Genomic DNA, 15,265 nt, shown 5'->3' on the forward strand with positions numbered 1-15,265 from the left:
TAGCTTTATTTCTAAGAGGTGTTTTCTCTCCTTCACACTCCCTCAAAGCAGGTTTTGTTCGTGCTGTGATAGCCGGATTTAGAGAGTTTTTAATAGCGCTCTGAGTTAGCTATGGCAGGAAGGGCATGCTACCACGTTTCCTGTCACCTTCGCATTTACGCAGGAGCTGGTTTTGCTGAGTTGTTGCATATTTATTCCCTGTGCACAAATGCGTGAGCTGGCTCTGCGCCAACATTTATTTCTCCTCTGAAGTGGTATCATCATAACAACCTGATTAATATGATTGTTTCAGCCGGTTTTGTAGGTTGCGCTCTTTTTCTGTTGTGGTTTGTTTATTATATAAGGTTCAAATAGGCAGGATGTGGGCTGTCCTACGTTTGCTTTTGTGGTCGTTTTGTGTGCACAGATGTCAGAGTTGTCCTTTTTCTCTTGACACTTTGTGTTTTCGTCTAAATTTATCCTGCAGTCTTTCCACCTCGACGTAGTAGGTCAGCCTTCGCAAAAAAGGTCAAGTGGTGATTTCACAAGCCTGCTGTGTATTTAGACAACCCTCACTTAAAGAGGCATTTCTTTGAAAATGCTCAGGCCACCACGGCGGCTGTGCTTCTGGAGCGCGCTCATCTTTATCTCTGACATCATCTTTCTGTAAACGCTTGTATCATTTTCTAAATGCTCGCACGAACCAGTTCTTCAGCTTCCAGCAATTATTGTTTAAGCCGGAAGTGTGTTCGAGTTACAATGGCCTTTTTACTTTTTTTTTTTTTTTTTTTCCCCTCCATGATCTTTCTTTTACAATAGTGTACTGTTGAGCAGTGAGAGAAAGGGAGGGTGTGTGAAGCAAAACCAGGGGAAAAGAGCCAGCTCTCTGGAACAATTTCTGAGAAAAAAAAAAGAAGCCTGTTGTTTCAGCAGAATGCGCGCCTGGCGATTTGGTAACCCTCCCCTCCTCCTTCTCTCACTCCCTTTACTCTCCCTCCTTCCTTTCCTCCGGCTCTCCCCCCTCAGCCCCACCTCCTCTCTGCCCGGTTGCCTAGCAACCCAGGGCTGGAGCAATCGTGGCAGGGCCAGAGCGATTCAGCAAGCAGATTGGAGGATGATTTATTAGCTGGGCTCAGAGAGCAGCGAGCCCAGGCAGCTGAAATGGAGCCTTAAAGTGGAGCCGACATGCAGAGCACAGAGCTCGAGACGGAGCGAGCGAGAAAATGATAAAGTGGTGCGCACGGCTCCCGCAGACACCTGAGCGGTGTAAATGCTACAGTAGGCATAACGTAATTACGGCGACACAATCAGGCCAGGAACAACACATGCATTCAGGCCTGGCAGGTGTAATTGGTTTTGGGCCACCGGTCAGGAACTGAGACCCCAAATGACGGTGGCAGATTCTCTGTTAATGTGTTTAACAAAATACCAAGGGACAGACCTGCAGCCCGCACGTTGCTGTTTTTAGGGCCTCATTAACACACGTGGAATGTCAGGTACCTACATCTAGAAGAGCTGAAGGGCTTCTATTGGTCCAGCTCTGGACGCCAGTTGTTGTGCCAGGTGTTAGCAATGCTTTTGGTACAAGAGGCACAATGGAGCAGTACACCTGGGAGGCCACATGTTTAATATCACTTCTTAATTTTTTATTTATTTTTTATTTTTAATTGCTGTTCCTGTAATGAAAACCTTAAAGGCTGGTTGTTTTGTGTTTTAACATATTTTTCTTAATTACAATAGAAATTTGAACCACAGGTCTTGAACACTGCGCCACCTACTGGTTAATCCACTACACCTCCCACCACATCAGATCGATTCAATATTTACTGTCTGGCACTGACTCTCTTTTTCCCCTATTCGAGTCTGAGCATGTTAATCTGTTTCTTTTTGTACAGATGCCAAGGCGAGGAAAAGGCTGATTTAATGGCGCTTGTATTTTTAATTTGCCAAATTAGCCTTTTCATTATCTCAAAGAAATGCAATTTGGTGCGAGTTTTTTAAGAGAACTTTGAAGGGGAAAAAATTGTAAAGAGTGTTGTTTAGAAAAAGAAATGCCCCCACCCTGCCCCAGATTGTTTTTTTTTTTTTTGTTTTTTTTAAAGCCATGTGTAAACACTTCCCTAGTTACATAACCAGCAGAGACTGTTTGTGCTAACAGGCAATAGGAGCTCCATGTCTGGTTTTCTTGGTGGCTTGTCTCCATTTATTCATCTCCTGAACCTTTTAGCGTGTGCACACACATACACACAGACGTCTTCTTGCTTTCTTGCGTTTTTGCTCAGACGGTGTCTTTCTTGCCGAGCTTCGAATAAATTTAATAAACCGTCCAGTCTCCGAAACCCCCCCCCCTTTCTTGAAAGGCAGTATTGAGGGGGTTGGGGTAATAATGAGAAAGGCAGATGTGAAACTGCAGGGCTAACACACATGCTCAAACGCACACATAAAGGCAGCTTGAGCAGTGTGATTGCACTCAGAGCATGCTTGAGTGACAGAGAGCCACCATGCCGTGCAGAAGTCCACTCCAGGTTTTACACACTGCCGCCAAGCAGAGGCTCCCTAGCAGAAAGATCACATGTAAAGCCTTCCCCTTTGTAGTGGAGGAGCAGAGAGTGACAAGCTATTTCTTGCTCATAAAAAAGCGTCGCACCTTTGGGGACTTTGTGGATTTGTGCCTCAGATTTTTCCTCTACCTGCCAGTGGACTTAGTGAATTGGAGCGTGTGCCGAGCGGACTTGAGCGGGTTTTAGTCGGTGGAGTTTGTTGGTCGAAAGCATTGGCCGAGATTACTGTGGAGCGGAGCTCGGCTCTGGAACAAGAAAGTAAATCTGCTGCTTGTCTGGTTCGTTGGTTATGAATGTTGTCTGCTTTCGCTTTTTATGGCCTTGAAAGGATTGGAAATATTGAAACCAAGGAGAACCTTCTTTTGTATTTCTCTAGCTATTGTATTTTCACAGAGTGAACTTTTTTATTAGCAGAGGCTTTAATTCTTTCCAAGTTTGATTTTCTTCAAGTAAAGATTAGACCTGCTAAAAATGTGAAAATAAGCGTACAGGGTTCTGTGATTTTATGTAGGTGATTTTTTTTTTTTTTTTTTTCCCTTCACCAAAACCCGAGCTCTCTTTTGAAGTGTGAGTATGAGAGAATTGCTCGATCAGGAAAGGCGTGTTGAGATTCTCCGTAACTTACTGAAGTTCACTTTTGAACTTCAGACGCCTCCAGTGTGCAGTTAGCACTTTTTCATTCTGCTTCAGATGAAATTGCCTTCATGTTGGCACTTTGTTGTGGATTAATACGATCTCTTGTTCCTGCTTTTGCTGTCATTCTCCTCCCCAACCCCCCCCCCACCCCTCATGCTAACCTTTAGCTCTTAAGACCCAGAGAGATAGCGATCAAAATGTTTTCTTTTATTTACAGTATAAGGTATTTGCATACACGTGAAAAAATGGTTATCTGATTTCCTGTCTCCTTTTTTTTTTGTGTGTGTTCTGGTTCTCAAACAGAAACGGTTCATAAAAGGACTCAGACAGTACGGCAAAAACTTCTTCAGGATTCGGAAAGAGCTGCTACCGAACAAGGAAACGGTAAGTCATTTTCTCTTAACTGTGTATAGCTTTTTTTTTTTTTTTTTCCGTAGTCCTTTAAATGAGGTCACTTTTGTTTTCGTACTCCTTTCCCCCTCCTTCCTTTCTAATATTTACACCGAACACGCTGAAGTCAGTCTCGCGCTGAACCTAGGCTAGTGAAAGAAATGAGATACAAGTAGCTCACAGATGGACATGGTGCATGGATATTAGATTTAACAGTAAGCATATTAGGTTGTTGGATGGATTCCCGAGAACAGTGAGCACACTGTGTTTGCAACCAAAACAGAACGATGACTGTTTATGCAGCGCTGCTGAGGAAGGCGCTCTTTATGTCTGTGCCTCACGACTGATAATTTCACAATTCTTCTCAGTTTATTGCCGTCTCCTTTTCCATTTCGAGTCAGGGTTTAGCTGCTTCGCTTAAAAAAAAAAAACTAGATTTAACTGTTAGATTTGTCTAAAGTAATGTGTTCTACGTTTGAGAGCTGTATTCACCCAGATGCTTTGCTTAGTAAAATATTAAAGTAGTGCTGTTTTACATTTCTGTCAATTCTGTGTTTAAGCATTTGCGTACACAAAACAAGTCGATCTCGGTGCTAGAATAAGCACTGTTTAAGCACTTTGCAGCTTGAAAAGTTGAAACCTGTCTTTATTCGAGTCGTGCAGTTCACTGTTTACATCAAACGACTGATTGAAGGCTGTACCACAACTGACACATTCATTTCACTTGGATTACAGAAGATTTAGGCACAGAGAGGTTGAACCTGAGGAATGTGTTGTGGTTGACGGCAGACTTGATCGTCATTAACGCCACTGAATATACATCATAGCTTGCGATTGTTGCCGTGTCATGTTAACTAATTCGCCAATTGACAGACGTAATCCTGCACCCTTGAGTGTGATTTAGTGTGCGTAAGCTGCCGAGTCTTTTTTTTAATTTTTTTTTTATCAGCTTACACAATGCATCACTTTATGTACAACATCAAATCCACCAGTCACTTAACAGCGCCTTTCCCGAAATATCGCGTTTTTTATCATCTCTGCCCGTAGCACAGTTTGAGAGAAATCCATGTTGGCTCTGACATAAAGCCTGTTTGTCATTTAAAGGTCAGCTGTTTGCCTTCTCCATCTCACAATCTTTCTGGTAACATGAGCGAGTCTAAAACGCATGTTAGTGTATTGATTTAACCAGGGCGATTAGGCATTAAAGAAAATCCCGGGTACAAAAGGAACCAGTGCTGAAACGTCAAATTCAGAGCAAATAAATATTAACCAAGGGAGTGTTGACACAAGCAGATATATGTTTGACTAGAGTAGCAGTTCAGCTTCATGTTCAGATTCATTACTCGTTAGCGCTGTGTGTGCTCAAAGGAACACACTGTCCAATAATTAAAGTCTGCTAATCAGTTCGTTAGGATTTTATCCGAAGGTCATTAAGAATTTGTTATTTATTTGTTTCGTTGATTTTGTTGTTCCTCAGCTTGATTAACCCTTTTGTAAGATGGCTGTAATAATAATGATACATGGGATTTAACAGATAGACAGAGGCAGGCGAATTTGAAGTACAGGGTGGTTCAATATAGATACTGAGGAAAAAGCCAACGCGGTCTTGGAGCTAAAACCCTTCTTTGCTTAAGCATGAACTTGCTTTTGTGTTGAAAGTCTGTCTTTTGTGCCAGTGCCAATCGGTGCCCTGAGGAAAGTTTCATTTATTTTCCCAGCAGTCCCTTTCTTCATTTTTGTTCATTGGTGACTCTTAAAGTACAAGTTTAGTAGAAGTCAGATTTGCTGTTCTTCAAACCCCGCAACCCAAACATACACGCTATATTTTTTCCCCTTTTTGTTCAACAACAGCTTGTCACATAATGATTTTTGCTAAACACTGTCCTTCCTAGCGCAGTTGTTCTACAATTCACGACTTGTACACAGCTTGTTAAAGTACCGGGCCTTCAGCCAGGGCTACAGAGGGCGATACAGTGCAGCGCATCTGTCTTTGCCTCTCCCCTCAGCTCTTATTAGCTGGGTTTCTCATAAAGAGCTGGTGCCAAGAGTAAGCGCCCACTGCTGTGCAAACAAACCAGGCCTGACTAGCTCTCAGGAATGCTTTATATGAAGGCAATAAAAGGGGAAGCTGGGGAAGTGGGTGTGTTGCCTGACCGTCGCTGTTCTTTTCACCGCCACCATTTCCTCCACTCAAAAGACGACGTCATGGAATCATTTGTATACCGGTGCTAGAAATGTTCCTAAACATCCCCAACGTGCTTAGTCTACAGATAACAGATAATTCCTTTTGCGTTTTGTTTTTCCAACACAACCCCTCCCATGAGGCCTAGTGGGAGATTCGAGTCTCACTGTCACTGTTACTTAACTCTCTGCTTTCATTGATTCGGGTCTGAGTGATTTTAGCACGTGTCTTTTCGTCTCGCAGTGTTCCGTTCTATCACCTTTGCTAGCTAATGTTAATTCAGTTGAAGTTGCTTCTTATTTTGCTTGTTAATGATGGATCCCCCAGACTGTATTTTCATGCTTTAGCCATTAAGAAATGAGGACATGGTATATAATTATGATCGGAACTAAACGCAGTTCAGCCATTCTAACATTTTCTCCAGTCACCACTCAACCCTCCTTGACTTGTATCTCAGCCATAAATTGTATTTAGCTACCTCTTGTTCTAGAGAAAGTGCTCAGCCTAATTGGTGTGGTCAGATCTGAAGTAGCTGAGATGAACATGTTCTTCCTAGTCACAAATCAGTCCCCATCCAGTGCCATGAGGCTGCAGAGTATCATGTAGCATAAGCAGCACACGGCCTCGGGATCTGCAATTTTCAAAGACGACCAAAATGATTTGTATTGGTTCAGCCCTGTAGCAGATGTTTGCCCTGGTGCGATCTGTATAAGCATCAAATTAAATTCATGGTAGCATTGTCACCCGGCTGCCTCAGCCCGGGAGAACTTCATGTAATTACACACTAAGGATTGAGCACTAATTTAACAGGTTAAAACTGCTACCACATTTAGGAGCAGCTGTCTGTGACAAAATAGCTTGCTTGTAAATGAGTTTGTTGTTTATGGAAAATGTCATTATACTGGAGATCTTTGAATTCTATCCAACATCTAGCAGTTCTCCAAGCTCTTCTCTCTGCCTCGCATTTGAAGAACAAATATGCAGTTCTGACAGTTCTTTTTGAATATGACTGGCTCTGGCTCATTTAGTGCAGTTTTGTGAACAAAGCCATGGCTATTCATGTTGATCTTTGGGATTAGCGTGAGCAGCCCCTGTCGAAAAGTCGCGCCATAGCTGTATATTTTCTTCTGTTAGAAAAACTGCTTACAGCGGTGAAACACAAGTGCTGATTCTTGCGCTTATACATCTTTGACCTGTGAAAGCAGAGCTCATACATTCTATTCCAACAGAAATCAGGGTTGCAGCAGGAATTACCAGTGCTGCCCCAGCCAAGGCCACTCGGTTTCCTATCACATTTACTTGGTTTAATCTCGAAAGTGGGTGTTCATATTTAAGCAAAACCAGGTTTCACAGTATGGTTCTGAGTTTTGCTATGTTGACCTTGAAGCAAGGATAGATTAATGCCTAACCTGCCTGTTCAGGACAATTTCCTTAGCTTTTCACCGATTGCACAACACATTGATTACATTTCCTGTCAAATTGCCATCATTTTAAATATTTAAGAGCGCAAGGCTTTTAAATAATGAGATGAAATACTGAATCAGTCTGAGTGACTGGGTGCATAAAATATCTGCTTAAAGTCGATGGCAGATATTTTAGATCGCTTCAAACGAGTATTCAATTTGGAAAGCAATTTTGAATGTTCATTAGAGATTATTAATGTTTTTGTGCCCATAATAAAGAGCACATGGAGTTAATCAAACATTCTGAGCCAGCATGTGTAGTTTAGTGCAGAAACTGTGAGTCAAAATTCTGTCTCACTTTTTCTGCCATCAAGGCTAGAATTACATTCCAGCTATTCGCCCCCTCCTCCCTCCTTCTGCACGGGCACTCTTTGCCCTGCATAGGGACAGGAAAGCGCAGTCCAAACTCAGCTAATGGATGTTTACAGCTGCAGATTGACTGCTTGCACCCAATCACCACATGTTCTTTTTTAGCCTCCAACACATTTGGCTCGAGCGAGCACGCTCTGGAGACATTTTCTCTGCGCAAGGTTGATTGTCCATTGTTATCTTCCATTTTCTCCCTCTTCTCACTCCCTTCGGCGCTCTTTCCCCCTCACTGCCCTCCCCTCGCATTCTCCCCTGCTCTCCTTGCCTTGCTTTTGCCAGCTCCAGCCTTAACCGTTTGGCGCCCTGTCAAAGCAGGGGCCTTTTGTGGCTTCATCACAAATCTGCCAGGAAAAACAGAAACCATCTGTTCAAGCCTGGGCTTGAGCACGGATGAGTGTATAAATACAGGAGTTTAGCCTTCACGCTCATACTGAGCATGCATACACACACGCACAAGCGCACACACACACTGAAACACATGCACAACTAGAAGGGTCCAGCAAATGGCCCAATTTCCCCTAACACTATGCCAGAGCTGTTTCTAAATCACAGTGAACAAGGCATGATCTTTTGGAAATTGCAGTTCACACACATAGAACCTGCTCACAAACGCCCACATCAACACTTACTTGGGGCAGAAATGAGATAGATAGGAAAAAAAATCCCTTAGTGCGGTGATAGGAGATTAAGCCTCTTCCTTGTCAGATAATCCACCCCGCAGAAATATCCTGCAGATGGAAGCATTCTGAAATAGCCTGTAATTCAGCGCTTAAGTTACCAGGATTTTTTGTTCACCAGCATGAACGTGTTGTTTTTTTTTTTTACTGAAAACAACTGCAGAGATAATAGCAATTACAGAAATCAGCATTCTAGTAACTGTTTGTGTAAATAGGGCGAATAACATGGTAAAAATTCATAAAAAGTATATGGAAAAGATATAAACAATCTGCTAAATCTAAAATTAAGATTCTGTTCATCAGAGTAAAGAGAGCAGAAAAATGTCGTATCTTCAAGCATTGCTCAAAATGTCTCCACATGCTATAGGACAGTTGGACATTTTGATGTTCATGAAAGCGACTTCACAAATGTGGGTGTGGGACCCATGCAAGACATTTTTCCCCCCTCAGGGTTATCTCTCTATTTTTGCATCACTGCACAATATCTCCCTCCATAAAAGACTAATCACCGCCCCCGTCCTATGATTCGGCACTATACGGGGAGGTGTTGTTTTGTTTTGCTTTTCTGATTGTGCTGGAAACGGATGGGCAAGAGTAAAGAGGAAGGAAGATGAGGACTACAGCAGGGAAGTGTGGCTTAGCAAAGCCTCTCAACACTTCAAATCATATTTCCTCTCCCATGACTTGAAAGGGGTTTTTCTATAGGTCTCCATCACCCAAGGAAATTTGTCATCACCGCATATGATCCACTCAGAACATTTCATCAAGTCAGTTCAGCCTCATCTCCACTCCTCCACATATTGCCCAAGCAGATCGTATTAAGCATGGCGTTTTCACCGCATTTATGAATGTCCGCTCTCCAGCCTTCGTCGCTTGTTTTTATAGCCTACGAACTAAATTACTTTTGAATGACCGTAGTGATTCCTTTCCTAGCAACAGCATAGCCCTAGTTATTGAACTGAACTTTGGAGAATTTTAGCCATGGCAATTTTGTTTTGGAAACATCAAATTCTCCCTTCATAAATGGGCTGACTTTTTCCTCACCTCTTTTCATAAGTCTGGGCTTCATGGCTCAAATCCGGCTCCACAAAGAAGAGAGGGGAGGGTTCGAATATAGAGTGCGTGTTACATAGTGAAGAAAGCCTACCCTCTGTCCTCCTGAGCAGTTTTGATCTGCACATTTCAATTAGATTTCACATCAGGAAGTCTGCATCCCTTGGCCTGCACCTGCGCCCTGTTCATCCTCGCCAAAGCCTCTCGCTTTCCAACACACGCTCACGCCCCACACGCTTACACAGCCCATTATTCCTCCCAACATCATATCACAGCGGAATTACCCAAAGGAGTTCCGCTAATCACATATTGTAAAGGGTTATCGCGGGACATTAACACGAACCCGTTTTCCTAGGCAGTGGAAAGAGCGCTGGCATGCTAGTCCCTTCTCCTTGTGTTTGTTTTTAAAGTGTGGGGAGAGGCTAAGGTGGGTGGAAATCTCCGAGTCAAAGAAGAGGATTTGTCACACTTGTGTTTCTCATTTGGCTAACGTCTCAGCCACCCACAAGTAATTGATGTAATTGTGATAATTGATATTTCGCCTACTCATGTCCGCCAGCAGGGTCTGAGGGGGGAGGGCGAGAGGGAGTTGTGCTACCTGTTCAACTGCTGGTGCATGAGGCCAGAAGCATGTGGGAAACATTTATAGAAAATAGACACAATGAGGAAGTGTTTACTTCTTTAGTGGTCACCAGCAAAAAGCTATAGGAGAGGTTCTTACTATACCATTTCAATAAGACTAACACCATTTTAGCCTTCTTGTTAAATATAACTCAAACTTAAAGTATATTAGAAATAAGAAATGTAATAGTGTAGCATAAAATCAATGAAATGTCTTTTGTCCCTTACATTTTCCCCCCACCTTGAGCAGAAATAAAGAACAAATTTTAAAAGGTCACTGCAACCAATGATCATCGAGCTCTACTGTTTACTCATGTCCAACATGGCCGCCTGTGTACTGTTTATACATTCCCTGATAACAGTCCCTCCCTAAGTCAAGCTTTGACTATTTGTTTCAAATTCTCAATAGTTTGAGGCTTTATTTTTGTTTCTGTATTATTTTATTTTTTGAGTAGATAATGGTTTCAGTGCTTTGCCTTATACAAATGGAACATTTAGTGCATGTAGATAAATTTGACTGAGCATCAAATTCAGAGCCTCTAGGATAATTAAAACTTGTCTGTGTTTTTCCCCCCATTACCAGCCAAGAAAAGTGTTAGCCACCAAGCTGTTGGAGTGTTGTTGAGAGCAGTGTTTTAATGACCAATTTATGTCAAAAAGAACAGCTGAAGCAAAAAAAAAAAAAACAAGCAGTACAATTTAATGATGTCTAAATCCAATTCATGCTGAGTTTAACACACTCATCTTACACAGTGCTTGACCTCCTTCATCAGTTGGGCAAACCTTAATACATTAAAGCAGGTTTAAAAAGAGGCAACTGGTATGCCACCAAATTCCTGTTGCAAAATGAATATGCAGTAGGAAGGCAGGAACGGTAGAAATGCTATAAACCACCACAGGCAGAATACTACATAATTGCTCTTTCCGCCTGGCCATACTTTCAGGGTGTGTGTATTATTTTGAAAGCTGCCGGAAAGCACCAGTTAATTTGTGCAGGCTGTCTCAGCAAAGCTTCTTCTGATCCATGATTGCATGTGTTAATGTTTCAGTAGGGTATTGATTTGCTGGCTGGCTTTTGTATGCTGGATTTATACGCTCTGCTCCCTGGCAAGCGCACCCTGAATGTTTGATTAAAGTTCAATTGACTCTTCCAACGAAGGGACTCAGAGCCGTTTCACTCCCTATTTGTAGCGCCAAAGCTCTCCCCGACATGTTCTTTTGTTCCCATTCAAGCGCCTGCCACCCAGGCAGCCACCAATGTACTGATCCTAATATCCTAGCATTCAGTGAGCTTCGCTGCCTAATCCTGGAACAGAGACAGCCGCAGCACAACACGCTAGTCTGCTGCAAAACCCGGCATGGAGTCTCTCTCCAAACATCCGTGCGCTCTTGCTCGCTAGCTGACCTCAGTACTAAACCTTTTTCGACAGTCAACCTCCGAAAATAAGCCTCTGTTTGTGTGCTGTTATCAGTTTGACATTTGAGGGCTTTTTAGTACAAACAAAGGGGAGAAAAAAATGCAGCTAGCAGCTTTGTTTATTTTGGACTAGCGGATCAGCATAAATTTGTTACCTCTTGATTCGTAACAGCAGTTCAGCAGTGGGTCATTTTTGATAAGATTAAAAGGTGAACATTAACCAAACAAGACATTTTTTCACTATGCACAGTGAAGGAACATCTTTTGACTAATAGCTTCATGCTTTTCTGTTTGCAGGGAGAGTTGATAACTTTCTACTATTACTGGAAGAAAACCCCTGAGGCTGCTAGCTCCCGTGCCCACCGCAGACACCGAAGGCAGCCTGTCTTCCGTCGGATCAAGACCCGCACAGCAACCACACCTGTCAACACTCCCTCCCGACCCCCTTCCAGCGAATTCTGTAAGTACTCTTCATTCCCTAGAGACAGAGAGCAGACATAACTAAACAGGGTGTTTCGATACAAAAATAAACAAACAGTCCTTCATTATCGCATAGTAAATTCATTCATGATCTTTTCACCCACAAAACCCAAACAGGTTGTATTATATAAAAGGTAAATATACAGTTGATTTTCATGGTTTGGTTCATGTTGTCGTATTTATTCTGGCTCTCTCCTACAGTGGACCTGAGCTCAGCCAGTGAAGATGACTTTGACAGTGAAGACAGCGAACAGGAGCTGAAAGGCTACGCCTGCCGCCACTGTTTTTCCACCAGTAAGAAAGTTGTCTGTTCATTATAATAAATGTTCATTCCAACGGTTAGACTGCTGCATTCTGATAGTGCCTGAGGCAGGCTTGTGTATTTGCACATCATCCAGCTAGAGTCACATTGATAATCTGATATTCAACTGATTTGAGTGAAATATGAGCTTTTCTCAGCCAGCAGTTAGTCAATCCCCAGGTGCACTGATCACAGTGTTAGATTTTAGTAGTAACACAGAGAAACAGGTGGCGTTCCTACAACAGTTCTAGCATCACAGGCGTGTCAGGCCCTTAATAATCCCCACAGCAGGTCTGTAATTACTCTCTGTTTGAGGGAGCCGTGCTGCTCACCCGCTCTCTCCACTGGCAGATGGACCTTGGAGGATGTTGCTGCTAATTTCATCCTACCTGACAGTTACTCATTTGTTCTTTGCCTCATTAAACCCTCTGACTTGTTGGGTGCAGTTGGCTCTCACAGTACTCCCATATGGTATGAGCTACGAGCATCACCATGTAATACTGTGTGGCAAGCCTGAGTGTGAGCGTTCAGATGTCTGTGTGATGTACGGGTGTGAGTCAGGGATCAGGCTAGTCCATGTGTAGTTCTCCCCAGTCACTGAAAAGCAGAGCTCATCATTGTCGGAAATGTGTTTGCAGCCTCCAAGGACTGGCACCACGGGGGGCGAGAGAACATCCTACTGTGTACCGACTGCCGCATTCATTTCAAGAAGTACGGTGAGCTGCCCCCAATCGAGAAGCCTGTGGACCCACCACCGTTTATGTTCAAACCCGTCAAAGAGGAAGAGGATGGGCTCGGTGGGAAGCATAGCATGAGGACTCGACGGAACCGCGGGCCGGTAAGTCCCGGTCACAAGGAAAAATGCCTTTAATATGTGGCAAAAATATTTGCTTTTGTACTTAATACTGAAATTGTAGTGTGGTATTGCTGTGAAGTCAATTGTAAGTGTTTTTGTCCAGATGTCGACACTACGAAGTGGCCGGAAGAAGCAGACAGCCAGCCCTGATGGCAGAGCCTCACCAACCAATGAGGACCTACGCTCAAGTGGTCGTACTTCACCCAGTGCAGCCAGCACATCCAGTACTGACAGCAAGATGGACTCAGTGAAAAAACCCAGCAAGGTATGGCATTATGGCACCCTTTACCCTTTATGGCACCCATGTGCTTTTTCCCATGCATCGAAAGAGCTTAAGTGTTTCTTTTCTCTTACCACAGAAGATAAAGGAGGAAGCACCATCACCTATGAAGAGTGCCAAACGCCAGAGAGAGAAGGGATCCTCAGACACAGAGGAGCCTGAAAGGGCCAGTGCTAAGAAGTCAAAGACTCAGGTAGGATTCAATTAAAGAACTGCTCCATTCTTCCTCTCTTTTGCTGTTACACCTCTCTATATGTAGCAGTTATATTTCAGAGTGGGCTTAGTAGTCCTCTCTGAAATTAGGAGCTGGTACAAAGTTGAACGACAGAACGTGCAGTAGGGTTGTGACTGACTTTCTTCATTTTGTTTATTCGTGTTTTCCAGGAGTTGAATCGGCCTGACTCACCCTCAGAATGTGAGGGAGAGGGGGAGGTTGAAAGCTCAGATGGGCGCAGCGTAAACGATGAGGGCAGCGACCCCAAGGACATTGACCAGGACAATCGCAGCTCGTCTCCCAGCATTCCAAGCCCGCGTGACAATGAGAGTGACTCAGATTCGTCAGCGCAACAGCAGATCCTCCAGGGCCAGCACCCTCCAGTAATCCAGTGCCAGACGGGTACTTTGCCCCCTGCACCGCCTTCCTCCACCACCACAGCGCCTACGCCCCCAACGTCAAGTGCAGCACCACTCCCTTCACAAGTGTCTCCATCTGTGCCCACTACCCCAATTCCTCCACAACAGATCGCTTCAGCAGGCCCGCTTTCTCACATGCAGTCCGGAGCAGCACTTCATCCTCCAAGGTTGCCTTCTCCTCACTCGCCCTTGCAGGCCATCCCTCAACCACCTGTGCCCTCTCAGAGTGGCCCACAGGCTCTACAGCCTCAGCTGCATGGCCCTATGCCTCCAATGGGCCATCCTCTGCAGGCAGGGTCTCACATGCCTCATCCTCATGCTTCCTTACCTCCACAGAATTTCCCTCTTGCTCAGTCTCAGGTCCCCCCTTCCCCAATGTCAGCCCAGGCACAGGCTTCCTCACTATCCCAGCAGCAGCAGCAGCAGCCACCGCCTCACACTCCTCCATCACAGTCCTCATCTTCCCAGGGTGGCACTCAGCCCCCACGGGAGCAGCCCTTGCCTCCTGCGCCTATGTCTATGCCTCACATAAAGCCTCCACCCACCACCCCCATCCCGCAGATGCAAAACCCCCAGACACACAAACATCCACCACACCTGTCAGCTCCACAGTTCCCTCAGAAGCCACCCAACCTGCCCCCACTGCCTGCCCTGAAGCCCCTAAGTTCTCTCTCTACGCACCATCCGCCCTCTGCCCATCCACCCCCATTACAGCCCATGCCTCAGCCTCCGGCTGCCCAGCCTCCCGTGCTCACACAATCCCAAACCCATGTGCCTCCTCCAGCTCCACCACTTCCCTCACCCTCGACTGCTCCCTCACACTCTGCATCTTCACAGCCGGCCTTCCCTCCTCATCCATTCATCCCAGGAGCCTCAGCTGCTCTCCCGCCTTCCTCTGTTCCTTCTTCTGTGGCAGGACCCCTGTCTGCATTGCAGCAGCCCCCCTCATCCATCTCCATGCCTCTACCTGCTTCCATCAGTGCACCCTGCTCAGGTCCCTCCACCGTGCCAGCCGTGCAGATTAAAGAGGAGCCTCTGGATGAGGCCGAGGAGCCCGAGAGCCCGCCACCTCCACAGAGGAGTCCTTCACCAGAGCCCACCATCGTCAACACACCAAGTCATGCCAGCCAGTCTGCACGGTACAACCAACTTTCTTACCTCTAATCTCATGTGTCATTAAATCAAATTACCAGTAAACACTATTATCCAGATTATGTAGTAAATGTTTCAAAAAAGAAAGTTAGAGTACCTGTTCTGTGCCTGCTCATACCTGGCCTCCTCATCAAAGCCAGCAAAGGCATGAGATTAATGACTGTATCATTAAAGTAAAAGGATGCATCAGTACATGAGCACATCTCTTGTTCACT

General features: G+C 44.6%; 1 protein-coding gene across 5 annotated transcripts in view; it reads left to right on the plus strand.

The window, feature by feature from the left end:
- Positions 1-15,265, plus strand: part of rerea (arginine-glutamic acid dipeptide (RE) repeats a) — a 160,116-nt gene that overhangs the window by 140,433 nt on the left and 4,418 nt on the right. For all 5 annotated transcript variants that reach the window (XM_058409149.1, XM_058409150.1, XM_058409148.1 and 2 more), the window contains 7 exons: positions 3,480-3,560; positions 11,646-11,808; positions 12,030-12,122; positions 12,768-12,967; positions 13,089-13,250; positions 13,345-13,458; positions 13,650-15,037. In XM_058409149.1, the coding sequence (XP_058265132.1) occupies positions 3,480-3,560; positions 11,646-11,808; positions 12,030-12,122; positions 12,768-12,967; positions 13,089-13,250; positions 13,345-13,458; positions 13,650-15,037 (2,201 nt within the window). The remainder of the gene's footprint in view (positions 1-3,479; positions 3,561-11,645; positions 11,809-12,029; positions 12,123-12,767; positions 12,968-13,088; positions 13,251-13,344; positions 13,459-13,649; positions 15,038-15,265) is intronic.

This window comes from Hemibagrus wyckioides, linkage group LG15, assembly GCF_019097595.1.
Source record: "Hemibagrus wyckioides isolate EC202008001 linkage group LG15, SWU_Hwy_1.0, whole genome shotgun sequence".
NCBI classification, from domain to species: domain Eukaryota; kingdom Metazoa; phylum Chordata; class Actinopteri; order Siluriformes; family Bagridae; genus Hemibagrus; species Hemibagrus wyckioides.